General features: G+C 37.7%; 1 protein-coding gene across 1 annotated transcript; it reads left to right on the top strand.

Moving 5' to 3' along the window:
- The first annotated feature begins 975 nt into the window (after positions 1-975).
- On the top strand, positions 976-21,051 carry HAT1 (histone acetyltransferase 1). Its single transcript, XM_005152605.3, has 11 exons — positions 976-1,053; positions 2,781-2,852; positions 5,640-5,715; positions 7,390-7,510; positions 12,789-12,968; positions 13,195-13,316; positions 13,817-13,921; positions 14,261-14,367; positions 17,497-17,648; positions 18,517-18,633; positions 20,647-21,051. Exons 1-11 carry the CDS (start codon positions 1,047-1,049, stop codon positions 20,812-20,814), a joined length of 1,227 nt encoding a protein of 408 aa, XP_005152662.1. The 5' UTR covers positions 976-1,046; the 3' UTR covers positions 20,815-21,051.
- Positions 21,052-23,304: the final 2,253 nt, after the last annotated feature.

Here is a 23,304-nt window from a genome sequence, read left to right as displayed (position 1 = left end):
AAGTATTTGACCACTAAACCATCTTGTTCAGCAAGCTCATGTGTATACTAGCTGCATAGTAACAGTATGCATCAGAAAACAGACCTTAAAATAAAATAGCAGAAATCTCCATTGCAGCAGCAGCTGCAATTAGTGGTTCAGCACTTGGCTTTTTATTGACGGTAAAGCTCCATCTTCCTTCTGTAGTTGGCACTGATGAGGCTGTACTTTGAATAATGTGTTTAGTTCTGGGCCCCCTCACTACAAGACAGACACTGAGGTGTGAAGTAGGTCCAGAGAAGAGCAACACAACTGGTAAAGGGCCTTGTGAAGGGCTGAGGGAAGTGGGGTTGTTTAGTCTGGAGAAAAGGAGGCTCAGGGGAAACCTTATTGCCCTCTACCACCTGAAAGGAAGTTGTAGTGAGGTGTCAGACTCTTCCCAAGTAACAAGTGATTAGGACAAGAGATAATGGTCTCAAGCTGCACCAGGAGAAGTTTAAATTGGATATTAGTTAAAATTTCTTCACAGAAAAGGTTGTCAGGTATTGGAACAGGCTGACTAAAAATGCTTGAATCACCAGATCTGGTGATATTTAAAAGGTATATATATGTCGCATTTGTGGAGGTAGTTTAGTGGTGGACTTGGCAGCCCTGTGGAAACAGTTGTCTTAAAGGTTGTTGCCAACTCAGCTGATTCCATGATCATTCCTGTTCGCTGAAGCGTAACGGTGACGCTAAGGCCAAGGTTCTTGTGTAAAGTGCCTAACCACTGAACACTGCGCATGCGCGCCGCAAGACCGAGCCAGCCAGGCGCTCCCGGCGGTACTCTTTGGGGGCGGGGCTATGCAAATGACCGACAGCGTGCTGTGGTTTTCACAGGCTCCCTCCATGTGGGCGCTGGGCATGCGCGAGGGCTGCGTGTCTGATATAGTGCCCCTATTGGCTTCTCATTGCGTTTCGGCGGGCGGAAGCGGAAGTATATGTGTGTGCGCTCATTTCCGGTGAGTGGGCGCGCGGGTTGATTCGTTCTGCCCGGGTGACTTGGCTGTCGCCGCCGCTCTTGGGAAATGGCGGGTAAGTCCCAGGGTCTGTCCTGCCCCCAGGCCTAATTGTTCTCCGGCAGCTGGCAAATGCTGTCCCGGCACTCTGATTGCGGGGGGCGTTGTGGCTTGACTGCTTGAGGCAGCACGTCTGGGAGCTGCGGCCGCCTCTCCTGTGGGGTAATGGGGTACTGGGACGGCCAGCACTGTTGTCCTCTGTCTGACTAATGCGGGCGCTGGCAGGGCCTCGGTGCTGTCCGCGGATGGAAGCGCTGTGACAAGGATATGGGGCAAGAAATCGGAGCGCAAGCTCAGGGCGGCCGTGGCCGGAGCAGCGGAGGAGGGTGGGTGATTGTGGAATCCTGTGTCTGATGGAGAATGTCGTTGACTTTCCGCCCCTCTTGTCATGGTCATGCCGCTGCTGGGAAAGCTGTCTCGAGTTCACGGTCTCCACACTTAGTAGTGATAAACCAGAGTATATTTCTATGTCTACTTGTTTAGTAGGAGAGGAGAGGAATCAAAACCACAAACTCGTTTTTACTTCAAGTTTACTACTTGAAGTTAGAGACAGAGCTTTCTGATGGGAATTCTGTAATGAAGGGGAGCTTTGTAAAGCACTTGAAAAATACCGTGAATAAGTCAAACATGCTAGATAATGCTTTGAAAAAGAGACTAGGTGCAATTTATTTGTTATTTCCTTCCACATCCGACCTGGAAGAGAAGTGTTAACTAGGTAATTGCTAGGGGTATACATGCCATTGTAGTTCATGAGCACCTGTTTATGAAAAAGACTTGAAAAGCCCTGAAAACTTGTTCTTTAACATGTTCTTTAAAAGAAACATCTGTTAGACTGAATTGTTAATTTTTACTTACAGCTTTCTGATATGTTTTGATGGTAATAACTTAGAACATTTACATATTTTTAATGTAATGCCCCTGTGTCATGTTCTAAGCCCAGCCTGTAACTCAGCACCATACAGCTGCTTGCTCACTCCCCCCCTTTTTCCTCCCTCCTCTGGGCAGGATGGGGAGGAGGATGGAAAGAATGTAAGCCCCAGAGGTTGAGATAAGAAGAGTCCAATAACTAAAGCATAATATAAACCTACCACTAATAATAATAAGGGAAATAACAAGGGGGGAGAATACAGTTGCTCACCACTGCTGACCAGTACCCAGCCTGACCCAAGCAGCGATCTGGGCCTTCCAGGTGACTCCCTCTAGTTTACATACTAGGCATGATGTGCTGTGGTATGGAATACCCCTTTGGCTAGTTTGGATGAGGTGTCCTGTCTCTGCTTCATCTCAGCTTCTTGTGCCTGTCCTCACTGGCAGAGCATGAGAGACTGAAAAGTCCTTGATCATGGTAAGCATTACTTAGAAACAACTAAAATGCTGTGTTATCAGTATTGTTCTCAGACTAAAGCCAAAACATAGCATTGCATCGGCTACTAGGAGCAAAAAAATAACTGTTACATCTGAACCCAGGACACCTTAATTCTCAGAAACAAAAAAGAGACATACTTGTGGTCTGATTTCTAGGTCCAGAAAAAGTGACATAAATCTATATTCCCTTTACACATTGTAGCATATTACAGCCTTTTTAAGCCTTCTTATTCAGTTTTTTTGCTGGGGGGGGGTTCTGTTTTTGAGAACCCTTTTCTAAATATGTTCTTTAATATTAGTGGCATGTAGGTCGTACACCTCTTAACTCTTTAACATATTTTTTTTGGGTTTGGTTTGGTTTTTTTTGTGTTGTTTCAGGACTTACTGCTATGGAGAAGAAGCTGGCTGAGTACAAGTGTAACACAAATGAAGCAATTCAGCTGAAGCTAGGTAATGTCATTTTTTAAATATTGTGCATTTGATGCTGGAATATTTTAGTACCTTCTTAAGAAACTGTTATACTTAAATCCACCCAGGTTTTAATAATTACTAATGTAAGCATACAAATGCAAAAATAGAAATATATAATGTAGTTTTGCTGAGCCTACTACAGTTATAGTACAGCTATACTATAGTTATATTGCAGCTATAGAAATTCAGTCATGTCTCTGTGTAATAACATCATCAGCAATTTATTTGCATGTCAAGAGAGTGTGTTGGAATTATATCTTGCCTTATTTTATTGAAGTATTTTATTATCTTTTAGTTTCCCTTTTATTCTTTAATCCATATGCTATGGTACAGTCCTAAGTATGTATCTTCTTCATGGTGACCATAGCAACAATTTTTCTTTAGAGTTACAGATATCTGATTATGTATTTTTTAACATATTTCCCTTTCCTCTTTGTTTGAGTTGGGTAATAAAACCAAAAGCAAGGGTAAAGATTCCAAAGTGTTGGGTTAAGGTTTTTGTTCCCCTTCCACCCATCTGGATTATACAAGACCTTTTTAATGACAATTTCTTAAAATCTGGAAAAAAAAAAGTCAGTCTTTCAAGAACTGTTTATGGTTCTCTGCAGTTAATTTATTTACTGGGACACTTGGAATACAGGCAGAATTAATGAACTCTTGGTGAACTTGCTTATATCTCAAACTTATGTGCAGCAGTAATAACTTGAAGAATAAGGCATACCTTAACTAATTGTTAACCTTTCCAGCCCTTTAGCCATTTGTTCCCTTGAGCAATATGAATATCATAATTCATTAAGAAAATAAAAGTAATGGATGTGATAAGCACTTTTCAGAACTACAACTAGCACTCTGTTCCATATAATTAAGCATCATTTTAATACACAATCACCTTTTGTGAGCCAAAATGTTGTTACAACCAAAATACTTACATTTTTAAACCACTTGTAATTATGAAGTAATCCTCCTAAGCATTATTTCAAATAATGGCTTTATGACTAGATCTAATGTTTTGTTTTTCTTTTCCACCTTTATATAACAAAAGGAAAGAAAGATAATGACATCTGAGTGAATTTTGTCTAGAAATGCAAGAAGCTATTATATCAGGTTTCAGAGAGACTGCTAGAGGTTTTCTAATTAAGGTACCTATTACCCTATTCTGCTAATATTTTTAGCTTCCTTTTTCTTTTGAGAGTGTACATGTTCCATATGAAAGTTCTGTTAAGATAAAAGATTAGAAGCTACAAATGTATGCCATTAAGAAATGTGTGTGTGTGTATATATAAAAATACTTCCCACATGCCTATAAGAGCAGTCATAAACTGTCTTCTTCAGAGTCCTAATTTCTTCCATGGTGAAAGTTCAGAATTGCTGGGGGGGGGGGATGTTTGATGGGAGTGGGTGGATTTGTTCAGTTGGGGTTTATGGTGGTCATTGTGCATTTGTTTGGGGTTTTTTGTTCTTATTGCTGCAACTTTGTCTCAAATCTGTTAATCTCTGAATTAAACCTGAGAAGACAGGACCAACTCTTCTCTTAATTTTGAGAGGGCTGAACTTTTATCTTGTTACTAGGGCGCTCCTTATTTGCATTTTTCTCTTTGGATAACTCGTTTCTAATATTACCACAAATAACTTTCCTTCATCTCCAGTTTTATTGGAGTAAACCAGCAATGAAGCTTGGCTCAATATTCCACATACTTAAAAAAAAAACAAACAAACCCAACACTTTAATGGCAGTGTTAACTTCTACAATTACACATGCTCATGTTAATGCGGTATTAACTCATTCAGCATTAGGAATACGTAACTGTTGTCTTGAGTTTTTTGTGCCTTGTAAATGTGGCTGAGCTATAATTTTGATGACTAACTTAAGAGTTATATCCCTTCCAATTATAGGTAGCTTTTAACTAACTGCAAATACACAGAGGATGTTTGTGAATCACATTTTTCAGTCTTCTAAAGTTTTTCTTAGAAGAAAGCCTAGTTTAATCTCTAATTTCTTCTGTTAATCATAAATAATGTGTTCTGTGATGGAAACACATCTGTCGCAACTGCTGTGGAGCAACTGCTGTAACTCCATAAACATGAATCAAAAGTTTTTCTTGGTAAGTTACTGAGGTTGAGTAGATGGCATTATAGTGAATATTTTTACATTACCGGGAAAAAAAAAGCCAAATCCAACCTTGTTTAATACTAGGCTTTGGAAAAATGTAGAGTTGGGAAAAAATAAGTTGCTAATTATTTTGATAATAGTGGTACAAGTACCTGTGTAGTGTGGGTGTAGCTGTTTTGTATGTATCCATGCTTATTCTCCAAAACTTGGACATGGATATAAATGTAAACAAACATTTATTTCCTTCATGATTCTGTGAAAATCCTCTGTAGTGATATCTTCTCATCTGCATATAGGAAAAGAATGGCAGAATGCAAAGGCAACGTTAACTATGTGATTTATCTCGCTTGCTGTGGACAGTGTCCTCAGTGTTCAAGATGAAGTTAAGGACAGTAAAGTTCAGGGGATTATATATGAAATATGCATGTATACATCTGTGTCAGTTTCTCAGCTTAATGATCAAATAACATGCATCCAAATTACACAAGGTGTCTTTATTTAATTTGTATGCCAGCCTAGCATAGGTAAGTTTGGAACTGAAATTGACTGTAGTGGAAGAATGCATGAATATCTAGCAGGGCATCTGTGAATAAACAAACTGAAGATGATGACTTGGTCATATTCTTCTTTCTTTTCCTTGTTTTTTTAACCCTTAGTTCGCTTTCCTGAGGAGTTGGAGGATGACAACACAACATTTAATCCAGAGTACAGCCATCAAGTGTTTGGAGACGAGTAAGTTGAAGTATCCAGAGTCAAAATAATAGCTCTAGAAGGGGAAAGTTGCTTCAGAATTGTTAGAAAAAAGGAAATCCAACCATACGAAGCTGTTTTAAATAACATGGCAATACTTCAGTTTTATGACTGTATAGTTAAACAGCATATTTGGTGCCTGTCTTGTAAGGTTTGAGCCTGTAGTCATTTTACATGCTATTTTTAAGGTGGATAAGCAGGCAATGAAATAACTGATTTTTGCAGTCAGAATTACTTAAGTGGTATTGTGTTCATGACATATTTCTTTAAGGAAGAATTTTCACAGTACTGTGTACCAAAAACCCCCCAATATCTAGCAACAGTATATCCATTTATTTTTTACTATTACATGGGATTTTTGGTGAATAAAACACAAGATTAAGTATTAACTTAAATTCACGTTGCTAGCTGTTCTAGGTCATTGAATGCTAACTATTGAATTCGGGGTTTTACTTTCTTTAGCATGTACACTTATAAACAGACATGGATGGGGTAGAGAAACTGTAGAGTTGTTGAGGTTGGGAAAGACTGTTAAGATCATAGAGTCTAGATGTTCACCTGGCATTGCCAAGTCCACCACTAAGCTATGTCACCAAGTGTCACATCTACATATCTTCTAAATACTTCCAGGAATGGTGACTCAACTGCTTCTCTGAGCAGCCTGTTCCAGTGCCCAACAACCCGTTGTGTGAAAATATTTCCCAATATGCAGTTTAAATCTCCTCTGTAGACAGTGATAAAGTCTCCCCTGACCCTCCTTTTCTGTAGGCCAAACAACCCCAGTTCCCTCAGCCACTCCTTATAAGACTTGTGCTCTAGACCCTTCACCAGTTTTGTTGCTCTTTGAACCAACTCCAGCATCTCAGTGTCTGTCCTGTGGTGAGGGGCACAGAGCTCAACACAGTATTTGAAGTATGGCCTTATCAGTGCTGAGTACAGGGGGATGATCAGTGCCATAGTCCTGCTGACCACATTATTTCTGATATAGGCCAGGATGCTGTTGGCCTTCTTGGGCACCTGGACACAAGGTGGCTATGTTCAGCTGCAGTGTTCAACAACCACAGGTCCTTTCCTAATGGGCAGCTTTACAGCCATTCCTCCCCAAGCCTGTAGCATTGCATGGACTGTGACACAAGTGCAGGACCTGGCACTGAGCCTTTTGCATTTACTCAGTTCTAATTAGATTAGATAACTATATAGAAACTGTCCACAAAACCCACATTCATTGCTATGACTTTATCTGTGTATAGATATATAGTATAAATGGCACTGCAAACTAAGTTTTGATAAATTATATTGATTAAATAATGTAAGTAAATGATAATGAGTTTAAGATGCTGAAAAAAGTAAATGGAGTATTGGCTATTTCGGGTATTCTTTCTTGAGCTGTCACAGTAAGGGCATAGGCACTGCCTTACTAAGTTTAAGAGCATATTCTGTTTCTTCACTAGAGGAGCAAAATAAGTAGTAGAAATAGTATAAGGCATTATCGCTGTTTAGATAGTGCACATCCAGTTTGATTCCCTTTTTCCTATTAGGAAGCTTAGTATATCTCACTAGGAAAGACAAGATGAACTTCAAAGTGTATTAAATGAAAGCTCTGTGATGTATTTTGCTCTGTATAGAGTTCCTGATTGTTCTTTTCTCCTTCCTCAGTGAAGTTGCTTTTGGTTACAAGGGACTGAAGATCCTCCTGTACTATATTGCTGGTAACCTGTCAACGCTCTTCCGCATTGAGTATACATCTAAAGTTAATGAAAAATTTGACTGTGTGGAGGTAAAGAAAGAACCAGACCTGCACTTAAAATATTGTTGATAAAATTTAGTTGAAATATGGACAGAATTCTAGGTTTAGCAATTGTCCACTCAGAAGTGATTCACATTGCAAGCAAGCAAAGAAAGTTTCCTTTGTTGCTAAGCTGATAAAAAAATAATCTCTGAACTTCATCTGTACCTTTTCCCATTGTTCTTCCTTAGACTACAGAATCGTCAAAATTGTGTCAAACAGTGCAGTAAGACATGAGGTGCTAATATGAAAGCCAGTTCCACAAAAAAACCCACAACTTGGCAGATTTGCATTTTCATGTTGACTGTTTCCAGGAGGACTAGCATTGCTCTATTTTATGTGTGGTCTCCAGTGCATTAAGAAAACTTAGTATTATCTGTCTAAAAGCCAGTTATAATGAAGGAAAAACTGAGTTTTCTTTCCAAAAGAGCTATTGGTATGGTTGTTGATGAATTTTCCTAATACTCTGTAGTGTGAAATGTCTATATATTTGCACAGACTTGAAATTACTCTGCCTGAGAGTAGCTTTTTTAAATAAAACACCCAACCAGTAGACCTATTTATAACTTCAAGCTGTATTTTAAGTTCCTAATTTCAAATCCCCTGGAGTTCATGTAAATATTGTCAAGGAAAGGCCTATTGTAAAGGAAAAAAAAATTGAATTACATTGTTAAATGAATTTTAAAGATTTTCACTTCCTTTTTCTGAAGTTCCATTAGGATACACGTAGTTCATTAGGCTAAGTGCCTGGACAGGTCTGAAATACTTTCAAGGCTAGGGCAACACATCTTAGGAGAGGAAGGTCATGCTCTTCAATCTTTAGAAGGCTTTTAGAAATCAGGAAAAAAGGGAAGCCTGTTGGCAAAGTCGTAATCGTATTAAAACCAAATGGTCCAACCTTTCACCAATGTAATTTCAAGGTAAATAAGGTCTGCCTTTCCCTAAATGCACAGTGCAACCTTTTTGATCACTTGGAATCTTTAAATCTTTCAAGCCCTGGTTCCTACGCTGAAGTATTCCTCCAATTGCTTAAGAGATTGAGATGGAGGATCTCTTTGAACAAGGCTTCTATATGCTTCCCAGAGTATTTACAGGCTTCAGCTGAATTGGAAGACTGCATTAGCACACCCTGTGCTTCCCTTGGTATTAATACTGTAATCTGAATAGGCTGTTCATATTGTTGTATCTAAACCTGGGGAGGAAAAGAGATAACAATGGTCATTAATCTTGTTTTGCATTTGTAATTTGCCATTAGTTTAACCACCTTAAGATACTAATGCCTTTGCAGGGATTGAAACAAGATGTCATTACAGCAGGTTGTTAATTGAAATGCATATTAACATTTACTATTTTGAGTTAGCTGTTACGTTGCATATCTCAGCTCCTTTAATTAATGGTTATACTAAGATGTAAACTATCCACCGCTCATGACAGGTAGTCTTTGTGCTGGGAATAGATGGTGTTTAGGAAAAAACAGCAGTTTCTGCCTTTAACATAACTGGTTAAAAGGGAAAAATTAGTTTTAATGCTCTGAAAAGTTATTCACAGATTAGGGTTTTGTATCCAGATACCTGCACAAGCCTGTTCAGCAGCAGGTGGTTTTATTCTGTGACTGTGAATTTGGTTCCATTACTGTTAAAGCAGCTGATAAAGTCTCTGCCAGGGACTGACAAAAATATTTGTCCCAGTATCACTCTTCCTTCTTCCTCCAAGATCTTTTCAAACATTAGATGAAAGATAAGATAATACCAAGAGCCAAAACTCCAGTCATATTTGCGCATCTTAATATCATCTCCTTAAAGATGGATCTAAGCCATGTTAATGGAGAAGGCTCAGACAAGTATGATTGTGTTTTGAACAGAAGTTGTCACTTCATTTAATGAAAATAAAATTTATCTCTTGGGTGGAGTTGATTCTTTCAAATATCTGAAGAGGCTGCCTTCTTCTAGTGTAAATATTAATAGCATTGACCTCCAGATTGCTTGCTGCTTTGAGATTTGCAGCTGTTCAGGCATCTTCCTTTTCATCTGCATTTTATGACAGTGTGGGGAAAAGTCTTTCACTAACCTCTGAAAAAATCTTTGCTATCAATGTATTTATCTTGCTTTGCAGCTGGTCTGGTACATTTGCACAAAAATTAATGAAAGTGTGTCTCATCTGGCTTTTTTTTTTCCTTGGTTTGTTTTTTGTTTTAGTTTTTGTGCTTGTGTGTGGGGTGTTTTGGGTTCTTTTGTGTAATACTTGTGATCACTCCATTGTTCCCTCCCTGGAATTAATATATATAATTGTTAGAGAAATTAATATTTTAAATATATTTCTACAGTTATTTTAAATGAAGTTATTTTGAAACACCATCTATATGGTGTACAAGTGTCCTAACTGTTAGTACAAGAAAACTCTGTATATTAGAATTATCCGGAGTCAAATGCAGTGTAAAAAGAGCTACTGCCCCTGTTAGTAGTCCTACTACAAATCAAGTTTAGTTACAAGCCTATGCCATATTTCCAGTCATTACCGCACTAGATTCTGATTATGAAGGTAAATACCTTACAGTACTTGTACAAGCCGTAAGATCAACTCTTGACTGGCTTCATCTGGGTTTTTGCATGCTTCATTGTAAGTGGCTTTGCCTATGTTTAACCCTTCTGCAGTAGTCAATTGGATTGTTTTTCTGAACAGAAATTTGTCATCATGTGCATCCATGCCAGTTAGCAAGATGTGAGTGCCTTGCTCCAATAAAAGAAATCAAGCTCTCACCAAGATCAAATAACTACAGAAGGGAAAGGCAGCAAACAGATCTTGTTAACTCCTTAGATTATAAGCACCTTGGAGAGTAGTGTTTGGAAAATGCCTACTAAGTAATGGATGTTTCTATTAAAAAGTACAGGTGCTAATGAAATACATTACTTGTATGATGTTGATATTGCAAGATCCCAGTATTCCAGGAGTTATTAACTGAAAATTGGATCACTTAAACTTATGTCCTCATTAAAAGTGAGGATTCTGGGATTTCCTCTGTAAGAAAGGAAGATCTTTTTAACCCTAAAAGTAACTGAAGAATGTAGTTTCTTAAATTATGTAAGACCCCATTTCAAGGGGAGAGAAATTTTAGGAGGCAGGGGATGAAAATATGCTGTCATATAGAGCTACAAAGTATTATCTACTGCTTTATCTGCTAAGCCTCTGTTCTCATGATTTAGTTCTTTCTATTTTATGGGCAACAGGACTTTTTGTGGTGGCAGCCAGTTATGAATCAGTTACGTTGGATGTTTTCAGCAGGTGAAAGTTTTCTTCCTTATTTCCACTAGTTAAGAAACTATGAATGTGAGGAGAGCAGCTTTATGTAATACTTCACCCATTTTTAGGTATCTTCTACATGGTCTGAGTTATTGAGCTGATGCTTGGAAATATTATTTTAATTCTAGTTTATTTTTACATGCCTTTTTCAGGTATATAAAATGAAAGTCAATACAGAGTTTTGGTTGCAGTTTTCAACAGCTTTATCAGCAGCTCAGACTAAAGATCTGTGTAAATAATGCGCGTGGACAGTTTAGAAAAGAAAAAAGGCATTTCTAAAATGCATTCCATAAAAATATTTCTGTGTAATTCATTGTTTCTGAAAAAGCTGATTTTGTGTAGTGCAGCTGAATCGGTAAGTGTAAGGAATATAGTGTTTTAAGAAGGATAGGAAAGGTTCCAATAAATACATTGCCTTTGTTTGGAGAATGGAATGGATGTAAAGATTGTACACATTTTAACTGCATTCTTACACTAAGTATTGTAGAGCTATATTTTAACAGCCTAATAGCTCTTCCTACAAATATAAATGTTGGTAGTACCAAACCATTAAGAATAAAACTTGTTTGTGCTGAACTACATCCATCTTTCTCTATACTAAAAATGTAACTGAATGCTAAAGTGCTATTCATTTGCAGGTGCATTGCTTCTACTTAAGGGACTATGGTTGAAAGGACAGGAATTAGTAGCATGTTGTATTAGCCTTTTGTAGTGTATTTTGTTCTAAGCATCTTAATTTCCCTGTTTTGAATGCTAAGTAGCAAGGGTCTTGGTTTTGAACTAATACCCATCATGCATGTAAACGGTGTGAAAGAGCTGCTTAGTAAGTTAACACAAAGTGTTCTTGTGTCAGTCCTTGTGGAAATAGATACAATACAAACATTACAGCTGAACTCACGGCAAACTCCATTAAGTAAAAACCTGGATTCATTGTCCAGAGGAAAGTTTGAATTGAATGTAAGCTCATTTTGTTGAATGTAATGTCAGGCTTTTAGGAGTTGTATTGAGGAGTACGGTTTTGTTAAGTTGAGACCAATTCATTAAGTTTTATTGCCTGGTGAGAAGCAGTAATACGTTATTGTGAAACTTCATCAAATATTCATGGTTAAAAAGAAGTAGTAAATGTATTCAATCAAGTGGTCTTTTTGGGGTCTGAAAAGGATTATGAAGTCTGCTCAGCTGATAGTCTTTCACTTTGGTTATCTGAGGAAAAAGTAATTTTAATTTCTGAATTTAATTTTGATGTCAGAATATTTTGTCTTCTTGGTAGGTCAGACTTGCTGACAGTATCCTTAAGTATATTTTTATTATTTTATGTAAAATTTGGTTTTCTAAATGTTCTTTGATTAGAATGTGAGATGCTGTCTCCTGAGTTTGTAGTGTGTTTTGCAGCTGATCCTATAGGCAGGCATTTCAAGCAGGGAGTCATAAGAGTGAATGAGTGTGCTACCTGTCACTTGTCTGTCTGGGAGCTACCACTTTTGGTCTTTGTCTCTTTTCATCCACTTAGTTCTGCACCACCTAATACCTCTTGTCTGATGCTTGTTTTTGAGCCTGAGTTCCACATGGCTGTGTAGTGTAGTCTTGGGGAATTGCTGTCTAGAAAGTCTCAGCTTCTGAGCATGCTGCATTTTCAGAATAGTTACAGACACTTAGGTCTACTTGGACAAATGTAACTCTAAACATACAATTGTGCATGAACTTACGCTGTAACTACAAGCTTTTTGATGCTTATAGTGGCTGGATTGTGACATTTCTGGATCTTATCAGGGCAGCTCCCTATTAGAAGGCCACTACAGAACAACAGGAAGGTCTTGCTTCTTCATTTCCTGTTTTTCCCTCTTTTTTTTTTTTCCTTTAAGTTAATGTTAGCCAATAGCATCTCTTATAGTAATTTTTAACAGCACCATAGTGACACCAATTCTGTCTTTTTCTAATCTTCCACTGATCCTGCCCCTTTTATAATTTCCAGGCAGATGATGTTGAAAGTAAAATTAGAGGAATCATTCCTCCTGGCTTTTGCACAAACACAGACGACTTTGTGTCTCTGCTGGAGAAGGAAGTGAACTTCAAGCCCTTTGGAACTCTGCTACACACATATTCTGTCCATAATGAGGAAGCTGGTGATGATATAATGTATCAGATATACAAGGTACGAAAAATAAATTAAACTTCTGTTGCTGAACAACTAAAATATTATTTTGCAGTGATATGCTTTCAGTAACACTTCAATTGTAATATATAATCATTTATTTTACCAGTTAATTAATATTTATAACCATGCCTTTTTTTTTTGAGAATTTAATTAGGGTTTGTATATGTTTTTCCTCTTACATCTGTGATAGGTTTCACCTGACTTCTTCTGGCTTTTTCCCTAGGCTGACATGACATGTCCAGGCTTTCGAGAATATCATGAAAGGCTTCAGACGTTCTTGATGTGGTTTATTGAAACTGCTAGCTTTATTGATGTAGATGATGAAAGATGGAACTACTTTCTAGTGTAAGTACAGTTCTAAAGCAACAGTGGACCTTATTACCTCCACAAAGCCTGCATTTTAATTGTGGCTGGCCAATTATTGGAGCAGTATAATGATATTTTTCCCAGGAAAGAAAAACCATTGTTTATGAGGCTTGAGTTTTCCTCCATTATGCTTTGGCAAAGCTTGAGAATAGAGCTGAATTAAATGCTGTTGTCCGTTAGAGCCTTGAATGTAGGCTTAAACAGTAAAATGAGCTTTGCCTGTGTTTTCTTTTACTTGCCACCTATTCATCTTTATAATAGGCAAGTGCACTGAAGTGCTGTAAAGAGGCCTGATTTATCCAAGTTGCTGCACACCAATTAAGTGAATTGTACATTCAGAACATAGCAGGTGTACCCATTGGGCCCTCACAGAGTAGCTTGCTGACACTGAAAATTCAGTTGGAGAATGGAAAAGAAAATGGACACTGCATGGGAGCGCGACTGTAATTGACCTGCTTGGCTTTCTGTTTTATCTGCAGATTTGAGAAGTATAATAAGGATGGAGCTACGCTCTTTGCGACCGTAGGCTACATGACAGTCTATAATTACTATGTGTACCCAGACAAAACCCGGCCACGTGTAAGGTAATTGGCGGCGTAACTCGTGCCTTGCCTTTTATTTCAGAAGAGGGAACTGCTGAAGTTCCCAATACTTGTTTATAATGGTGTTGATTTGTTTAAAAAAATCCCCATTATTAGCTGGCTATGCACTGATTTATTTCATTGTTCCCTTCTTGAAGCGGATGGAATCTTGAACAAGTTCTGAATATTTAGTGATTTTAAGACTCCATTAAAAATTACATTTTAACATGCAGATTGCTACATGTACTTTAAAATGCAATACTGTTTTTGTTTTTAAGCCTTTACATTATAATGTTTGAAAATGCATACATTTGAACTAAAAACACATTCCCTTGTCTGTAGTCAGATGCTGATCTTGCCACCATTCCAAGGAGAAGGCCATGGTGCTCAGCTGCTTGAAACAGTTCATAGATACTATATGTCTTCTCCTACAGTACTTGATATAACAGGTTTGTGTTAAATTATTAACTCTGTTCAGTTGTTTAGTAGGCAACTTGTAGCATTCTCAGGGTATTAGCCTGCAAACTAACTTTCATGTTCACTTGTCAGAATTAAATGGCCTTTTGAAGATTTAGCCTCAGTTCAGGATTAATAGAACCCTGGTTTACAGAAGAACTGTATATAATGTAGCTCCTTAAATCCTTTACTTACAGAACAGCACACCAGGAAAATTCAATCCCTAGCATGAACGGATTACCAGCTAATTAGCCATTTTATTGTGAGATATACAGCTGAGTTTGCCAAGAGATCAAGCTTTGTCAAATTCCTTGTTCCACTTACTCCTATTAGCAAAAACTGACTTGTGGGGGTGGGGCAACACACCAAACTAAAATTGCATATTAATATTAGTGTGTGAGTCAAAATTTTACAGATGGTAAAAATCTAGAGAGTTTGTGCTCCAGGAGCATGTATTGCTGGCTCAAGGCAACCATGATATTAGAGGTGTATGCACAAATACCTCAAATAAAAAGTTACTGAGGAAATGGCACAGGGGAAAAAGATTGTATGTGCATAAAAAAAATAGAATGTAAAAAATGGCTACAGAAGTGTCATCTTTGCTGTGGTTTCAAGTCCAGTATAGGAAGAAATGCAGTTCAAAGATGACCATTCAGTTCTAGGTGCTGTCTCTGACCTCATCTTAGTTAGAAATAATCATTCTAATTCAAAGACAGTAGAACTCTAGCTTCTATAATGCATTGTTGCAGGATAATCCTAACCTAAAGTAATCTACCTTATAATCTTGATTCAGTTCATAGGAACTGAAGGAAGTATAACTTTGTTTATGCAACAGGAAATCACGTGCATCATGCATTTACTTTTTTTCTTCTTCCTTTAATAGTACAAATCTTTGTAATCTTTTATAGCTGAGGATAAATATTCTTAACAGGGTACTGCATAAATCATGTGATATGTTCATGGCTTAGTGTCTTAAACACAGGGTTGTAGCACACAGTAAATGTGCACTAAAATAAGTTTTTCTTTATGGAATGAAGCAAGAGAAAATCTTGCAGTATTCTACATGGCACTCAAGTTATGGAAATTAACGTTTTAACAAAATTATTTATTTTCCTTTTAGGTTGAAAAATCAGGGTGGACAACCTTGATATGGTCAGGATATTTAGTTATGTAGCAACTAAACTTGTGAAGTAAAGAATTAAACTTCTCTGAAAAGCAGAAATGAAAATTGACTTGACTTCTTCGAAAAAAAAATACTTTGGAGTTTCACATTTACAACACATATTTTGTTCTGCTTATAGTTTGTCATTCTAACTGACACAAGTGAAATGTATACTGGTAATGCTTACTGTACAGAATCATCATTGTAGAATCACAGAATGGTTTGGGTTGGAAAGGACCTTAAAGATCATTTAGTTCCAAACCTCTGCTATGGGCAGGACACCTTCCACTAGACCAGGTTGCTTAAAGCCCTGTCCAACCTGGCCTTGAACACTTCCAGTGACGGGGCAGTCACAGCTTCCCTGAACACCCTGTTTGTCTCAGCCACCACAGTGGATAACTTCTTCATTACATCTAACCTCAATCTATTCAATTTCAGCTTGAAGCCATTCCCCCTTGTCCTATCCCTACACGCCTTTGTAAAAGGTCCCACTCCAGCTTTTTTGTCAGCCCCCTTTAGGTACTAGAAGGCTGCTGTCAGTTCTCCCATGAGCCTCCTCCTCTCCAGGCTGAGCAAGCCCAGCTCTCTCAGCCTGTTTTCATATGAGAGGTGCTCCAGCCCTCTTACGTTTCTTGATGCAGCCTGTGATATGGTTGGCTTTCTGGGCTGCTGGTTCACACTGAGCTTCCCATGAGGGCTATTGTCAATCTTTTCTCCACACAGCCTGTATTTGCACTGGGAATTGCTCCGATCCAGGTGCAGGACCTTGTACTTGGCCTTGTTGAACTTCATGAGGTTTGCCTTGGTCCACTTCTCAAGCCTGTCCAGGTCTGTCTGGGTGGCAGAAAATGAAACTGCCTCTTCTTTCTTAATGGAATTAATTAACTTTAGTACAGTTTCTTCGATCTCTTTCGCAGAGTAAGTGCTGTAAGACTTGCCATACAAGATTAGGCTACTTCTGCACAAAACATTAACAGATAAAATCATCATAAGCTCTCTCCAATCCAAAAAATAAATTGCCAGTTGTGCATTGCTGCATATACACACCAACAACTTCTATCCCAGTCCTTCTTGGTAACTTACTAGCTTTTGATTATCCTTAAACTGCAAATTTCAGCTATTTACAGTGGTCCTCAAAATTAAAGAAAAACACAGCTGGGACATAAACTGTTTAGCAATAAATTCTATAATGCTAGTCAATGGAAAAATGAGTGTTGGGGGCAGTGTGACCCTGCTACTTGTAGTAAGCCTATGTATTAAGTAAGGAAGAAATACATTCACAAAGTTGTAAGCATTTTTCTTTATAGTTCATGAGTGGGAACAAAGTTCCATGTGGGACCATGTTGATGCTCACTGAAGTCAGTTCTCAACCTTGGTGTTTTTTTTCTAAAGCAACAGTTTTGATAGTTATTCTACCATTTTAAGCAAAATGGAGGTAACTCAAAATTGTGATCAGCTTTTGCCTAGGTTCTCCTAGCCTTTTAATTTTGGATAAGCTTGTGCTTTGGGTCCCCTTATAAGTCATGGTTAATACATGCTTTCAGCTAATTTAGTTGTATATAGTAGGATAGTTTCACCAGTTTTTCCACATAATTAGTTTGTATTCTAGTAGTTTTGCCATTGTCAAATACAGAATAGATGGAACATACAAGGAAAAGGATAAAGTAGTTTTCCCAAGGAATTAAATTGGATTAAATATGTTGTCAGTCTCTTAGAAATGCATATCTAATACTGTACAGTACTGCATACACAATATATTGGAACCTTTTCTTTCTGCAAGCTCTTTAACGTCTACTGTCAAACATCTAAAACTTTGATAGCAATACTTGCAATTAAGCACAGTTGTTTATATACTGATGAATGTTGTATCTACCTTTGTTTTCTGTAGTTCTTTGTAATTACATACCAGAGATGAGGAAACAAATAATACTGATACTAGCTACTTTTTGTTTGCTTCCAGCTGAAGATCCATCTGAAAACTATGTGAAGCTAAGAGACTTTGTTCTTGTAAAGCTCTGTAAAGATTTGCTTTGTTTTTCCCCGGGAAGGTTAATGCAAGGTTTCAGTCAAGAAATGGTGGTGGAAGCACAACAAAAACTGAAAATAAATAAGGTATTAAATCAGAAACATTTTAGTTGGACATATTCATATCAAATTAGGAGGAAAATAATTTAAACATAGAGGGGAGATTTGGGATTTACACATTACAACCAGCTTGTATGAGGAAACTACATTTGCAGCCTTCTCTGATATCTTAAACCTGAAAGGATAAATAAGTTGGGTTTGGATTTTTCTGGCAGTATCCAGACATGTGCTAATGTAACAAATAAACCACCTTATTTTTGTTCCATTGCTCAGCAAAGAAAACTTGGCCTTGAGCTGTTTTCGTGTAGATGCAACAATAGTAATAAAGTAGCAATGTGGTTTTGTTTTTCTTAGATGTGATACTAGCTGATCCTCCTTCCAAAAGTGCTTCAGCTTTTCCCACTTGCTCATTATCTTTTTCTTCCCTAGTAAAAAGAAAACTTGTAAATACTGTTGTTTCATTCTCATTTAGAACTCCAGAGGCCTTGTAAAGGGCTTTACTAAAACAGAGAAGTAGATACTGTTTAGTGAAATGTTGCTTAATATCAAATGTTGCTCTACTTCCAGGCCTTCAGTTCTTTGAAGTAGTTTTGGAGTCTGGCTTCTGGATTTTATGCTGCTCGTTTACAGCAAATCCATGAAGCTCCTCTACTGCTGGTACAACACTTTGAGATCAGACAGTGGCTGCATAGAATAAAGTTGTTTTGAAGGGAAAAAAGAATGCTTATTCATTTAACCCACCAGATAGGAGGATGGGTTTGACAGAGACATTGTCCATGCTTCTGTTTTCGCCTAAACTGAGGAACTGCTCTAATATTTCAGTATTTCTCCACTTTCGAGTTCTGGTGAGTGACTTCTTTATTCAGACATGGTTTTTATTCTTTCTGTTCATTAGCAACACACAAGACGAGTTTATGAAATCCTCCGATTACGTGCAACAGATATGGGTGATGCAGAACAATCCAGAAGCTATCGGTTGGATGTTAAAAGAAGACTGATTGGCCCCTATAAGGTGTATATGACTTAAGTATCATTTACTACTTATTTCAAGGCTAATTATACTTGATTTTACTCTCATTTCCATAAATGTAGTTTATGCCAATTATGTTGCCAATCAACTACTATTAGTTATGCAGTGTTCAATTGACATGTATACAGATGCAGAGAACATTCATACATACCAGTGCTGAAGATCATGGGTTTGGCTCCTGACTGTTTCCTGCCCAATTCCAGCAAGAAATTGTTACTAAGCTTATGTTGTCTAGCTACAAGTAGCATTATGTCCAGGTAGGCCAAAGAGAAAGAGATGTCAGTTTCATGAAAAAGTTAAAAATATCTTAAATAGACAGGCAAAAATTTGGAGAGGTAAGTGTTGTGCAGTTTACACTGCAGATTAGGTATAGCTTAGGTTCATGTTCTACTTCTTAGCTAGCTCTTAACAAAACAACTTGCTAGAAGTAATTGAGCTATGTCAACAAGGAACTGTGTACAGATAGAATATAAAATAATTTCAGCAGTAATTTCAGGCAAGTACTAAATCTAGTGCAAAGTTATTTCCTTAGTTCCTATTAAGTATGTGTCTTGGGTTCTGCAATATAGTTGGTCCGTGTTGCATAAACTGACCCTTTGAGATAAAGATTTAAATAAAAAATATATCCTAGTTGCTAATGGCATCAATGTTTGCATTAAAGAGTCAAAGGACCACAGATAAGTCTAGGTTTATTGCTATAACTAGCATGTTAGCTACTCTGTTCAATTAAGTACTTGCTAAGCAAACCAAAACCCTGTTGGGAAAGTTTCATGTTTTGTGAAACCAAGTACCTTGGTTAGCTTTCAAGCCTTCCTAAAGCAGCATTTAGCTGGTTATACCAGTATAGCAAAACTTTGTACTTATGTTGGATTTACGAAGGCTGTTAGCAGAAATGAGAACCCAGCACTGTATTAAATACTTGCATGATCAGGAGTAATGTAATGTCACGCTGAGTGGCAGGACCTAAATCAGACCTCCTTTTCTGAATTGAACTTTGCCTCTCTGTGGGAGATTATAAATTTTTTTTCTGATCCTGGTCATTTACCGTTTACTGTGGTTTCTACTCCCTTCTCCTGACCCTCAGCATCAATCTTAGAAAGAAAACATTTTTTTTCTTTGGGAGATAAGTGTAAAATTATATACAGTGGGCCTTGATTTTTTTGAAACTAATGGTAGGAATAGAATCCTTGAGGAAATTCTGTTTTAATGAACTCTGTGATTCCGTAGGCATGCAAAGATGTATTGATAAATTGCCAGGCATACATAATGCTTGCTTGCTTTTTTTTTTTTATTTTTACACAATGAGATGTTGAATGACATTCTGCTTTTACAAAGTGAAGGAAGACTGAAGAATAGATGGTAACTAAGGAACTAAGCAGTTCAGTAATAGATATCAGCTGTATAAAAATACATCCAGGGAAAGAAAATACAAGAATAGTCTGAGGTGTTTTTAAGGAACAGGTAAAAATACCACATGTGACACAGCAAGAGGATCTCATTGCTGTACAAATACATTTATGCTTGTAAATCTTATTGTATTTCAAGGCTGCTACTGCCAATCCTTCTAACTTCTGAAGAATTTGTAGCAGTTCGTTATACATTTTTTGTGTTGAGGAAGCTTAAAATTAATTTTTGATAGTCAGTTATAGGGAAATTAGTTAGCCAAACAGCCACATAATGGGACATTGATGTGATTAATGTCAGCATAGAACTAAGTATCCTGGTTGTTGCCACAGTCTGGTTTTTCATGCCATACATCTTCAGCAGTAGAAGTCTAATATGACCTAATCTGTTTGGTTAAGAAAAAACTGTTTTTCACGTCATAATACAGAAACTGAGGATTTAACTGATGACCCAGTCAAACACTGATACTGTATTACTTAGGATTAAGTACACTGTGAAGAACTAGATGTGCTGAGATTGAATTGATATAATTAAATGATATACCTGATGATCATTGATTGTGTTCAAACTGCTATTTGTTTGCTTGCTTAGAAAAAGCAGAGAGAACTTGCCAAGATGAGAAGGTGTCTAAGACCAGAGGAGCTGACGAATCAGTTGAACCAAATAGACCTAAACATGCAACATGAACAGTTAGAAGAGAGCTTCCAACAGCTTGTTTCAGATTACCGAAGAGTCCTAGAACGACTTGCACAAGCATGAGGATCCTGCCTGTACAGGAAACATGCAAATTCCTACACAGTGTTGTAAAGCACATCCTTAGTTGCCACTTAACTGCAAAAAAAAAAAATCTCATGTGACGTTTTAATCACATTAAAGGTGACTTGTGTTTCTGTGCATTTTGAATATTTTCTATTTTTATGTTGTAGATTTTTAAATGTTGTATTTTAGGTTTGGGGGCACTTGTTGCTGAAATAAACCACGTAGATTCGCAGATAATAGTATCACTTCAATTCCATTAATTTTCTTTTAATTAGACTTCTTTTTTGCCTCAAGGCTTCATAGATGTCTGAACAGCAAGTTAATATGTAAATCTAAGCAATATAAACACCGCACCTTTCAAACTTATCCTAACTTGATTCTCCTTAGGTTGTTCTACTTGGATCCTGTTGTACTTGTGCACTCTTTGGTTTAGTGCCATAAAGCTCGCTGTTTACAAGACTGGTTCTCTTGTCTGCTTGTGTTCCTCAGTACAGGCTTTTAGCCTTTCTTAAAAGAGGATCCTGTGCTCATTTGCTCTCAGACCCATTCTGCTTAAGCCTCTAAAGGGCCTGGAGCACACTCTTTTTCAAATCCCCAAGTTTTCAGTTCATGATTTCAGGACAGTACATTGCAGTTTGGGAAACAGGCAAGACTTTGTAAGGACTCCAAAAGCACTTCTGTTAGTGTAAGAAATTACAGATCTGTAGGAAGCAAGTGCCTTTATATAGTTTCTTGACTATTCTGCTATCCATGACTCCTCAGACTTGAGGTTTGTTCTTAAATAGCCCTCTCTCCTCTCTCAAATGAATAAATTATGCTGTATTTTCTTGTAGTTCAGACTTTAGAACCCATTTGTCTTGGCCTGTAGTGAAGGGGACAATCTGAATAAGGATCACTGAAATTTATTAACTGAGTTTCATGGTACTAGTAGGATTCAGGTCCAGCTTTCAAAACTTTGTAGATTGACAGTTCACTACTACCTCTTTAAGTTGTGGGGGGAAAGGGTAATGTTTTCAAATGTTTCAAACCTGTAGCTCTTTTTTCTATTAAATTCTCTGGCTAGGGTATCTTGTCTGTATCATATGTCACTCATCTTCTATAGCATCCAGATCTATTATAGTCAATAACAATATTTAGAAGACCTGTCCTGATTGTAGCAATAAGCCTGAAGGCAAGTTGTAGGATTTGGGGGATTAGGGTGGTGTTTTGTGTTTGGTTGGTTTTGGTTTCTTATTAACTTGTTCAGGTGTTGGTGATAAGCCAGAAGAGGGAAAGCAGAACTGAAGAGCTGTGCTTAAATGTTGTTTTTAAATTTTGTTTCTGCAAAGAGTCCAGGATGCCTTTTGTGCTTCAAGGGAAGTCTGTGCTAACACTGCCTGAATTTTTGCCACTGAAAGCTTAAATCTTTTAAGAAACTGAAAGACTGACAAGAAAACATGGTGCCTAATGGGCTCTTTGCCCACTTAGAGGTTGAACATTATTCCCCTCTTCAAAAGTTGTGTGTTTTTGGTTTTTTTTTTGGGGGGGGGATGGGGGTAGGGGCCTGTAAAAAGACAGAAGAGTCTGGCATATCTGTTCATTTATCCCTAGGGAAAGGAGGCCTGTCTCATATCACTCCAGGGTGATAAAGAGCTCCTGAAAGACCTGAGAAATTGTAGGACTGATGCTAGAGTTGTGAAGGTTGTCATATTTAGTTAACGGTGTGGGATGAATACAAAAGAAACAACAGAGTCAAAAGGCTAAAACTGATTTCTTTAAATAGTGAAGCCTTTCTCACACAGTGATTAGGGCAGATTAATCTTTTCATAACCTATCAGATTATTTTTTCCTTTTCATATTGATGCTGCCAAAAGCTAGTGCCTCCCCCCTTAGTGGTGAAGGTACAGTCTTAGGCTGAGCATGGTTTCTCATTCCAGTATGGTCTGGGAATGCTCTAAGTTGTTGGGATGTGCCTTTGGACAGCAAAACATGTGACCTGGTTTACAGGAGCTATTTTGTTACTAATTCTTGGCACCAAAGATATGAATAAACAGAGATCTGAAAACTTTGAATCCTGCCATCCTGCAGCAGATTACAGCTTCTGCAGCACTGCTGCCAGTAGAGACTATGTGAGTACTGTCTAATCCATTACAGTTAATTAAGCCAATTTTCTGAAACAACCCTCATTGGCAAATTAAACTAGCTGTGCAGCCTTTGCCTGAAGTGATCAAAGTTGTCTGGACTATCCTTACCACTGACAAGGAGAAAGAAGCAACCATCTGATGTATAACAGCTAGCAAATAGTGATAGTGCTGCTGCCACTTATGCTGCTTGGGGATCATATGCCCTAGTTCAGTAAGCTTCTGGGGTGAGTTTGAACTAACGTTTTACAGGCTAAGCATTAGTGGCAGAGTTGACCACTTGGTCAACTTGGGTTTTGGTAGGTGCTACTAGACAAAGCTCTAGCTTTTCTCACTTGCTAGTCTGGGTATTTTGTTCCATGGTTTTCAA

The sequence above is a fragment of the Melopsittacus undulatus genome, chromosome 8, assembly GCF_012275295.1.
Source record: "Melopsittacus undulatus isolate bMelUnd1 chromosome 8, bMelUnd1.mat.Z, whole genome shotgun sequence".
NCBI lineage: Eukaryota > Metazoa > Chordata > Aves > Psittaciformes > Psittaculidae > Melopsittacus > Melopsittacus undulatus.
Note: the sequence above shows the minus strand (reverse complement) of the source record. Positions and strands in the feature narration are given on the sequence as shown.

Bases quoted from the DNA above. Each gene is read 5' to 3' on its own strand.
- HAT1 (XM_005152605.3), top strand. The intron at 7,511-12,788 runs GTAAAGAAAGAA...TATAATTTCCAG, and splicing joins AAAAATTTGACTGTGTGGAG to GCAGATGATGTTGAAAGTAA. The intron at 14,368-17,496 runs GTTTGTGTTAAA...GTTTGCTTCCAG, and splicing joins TACAGTACTTGATATAACAG to CTGAAGATCCATCTGAAAAC.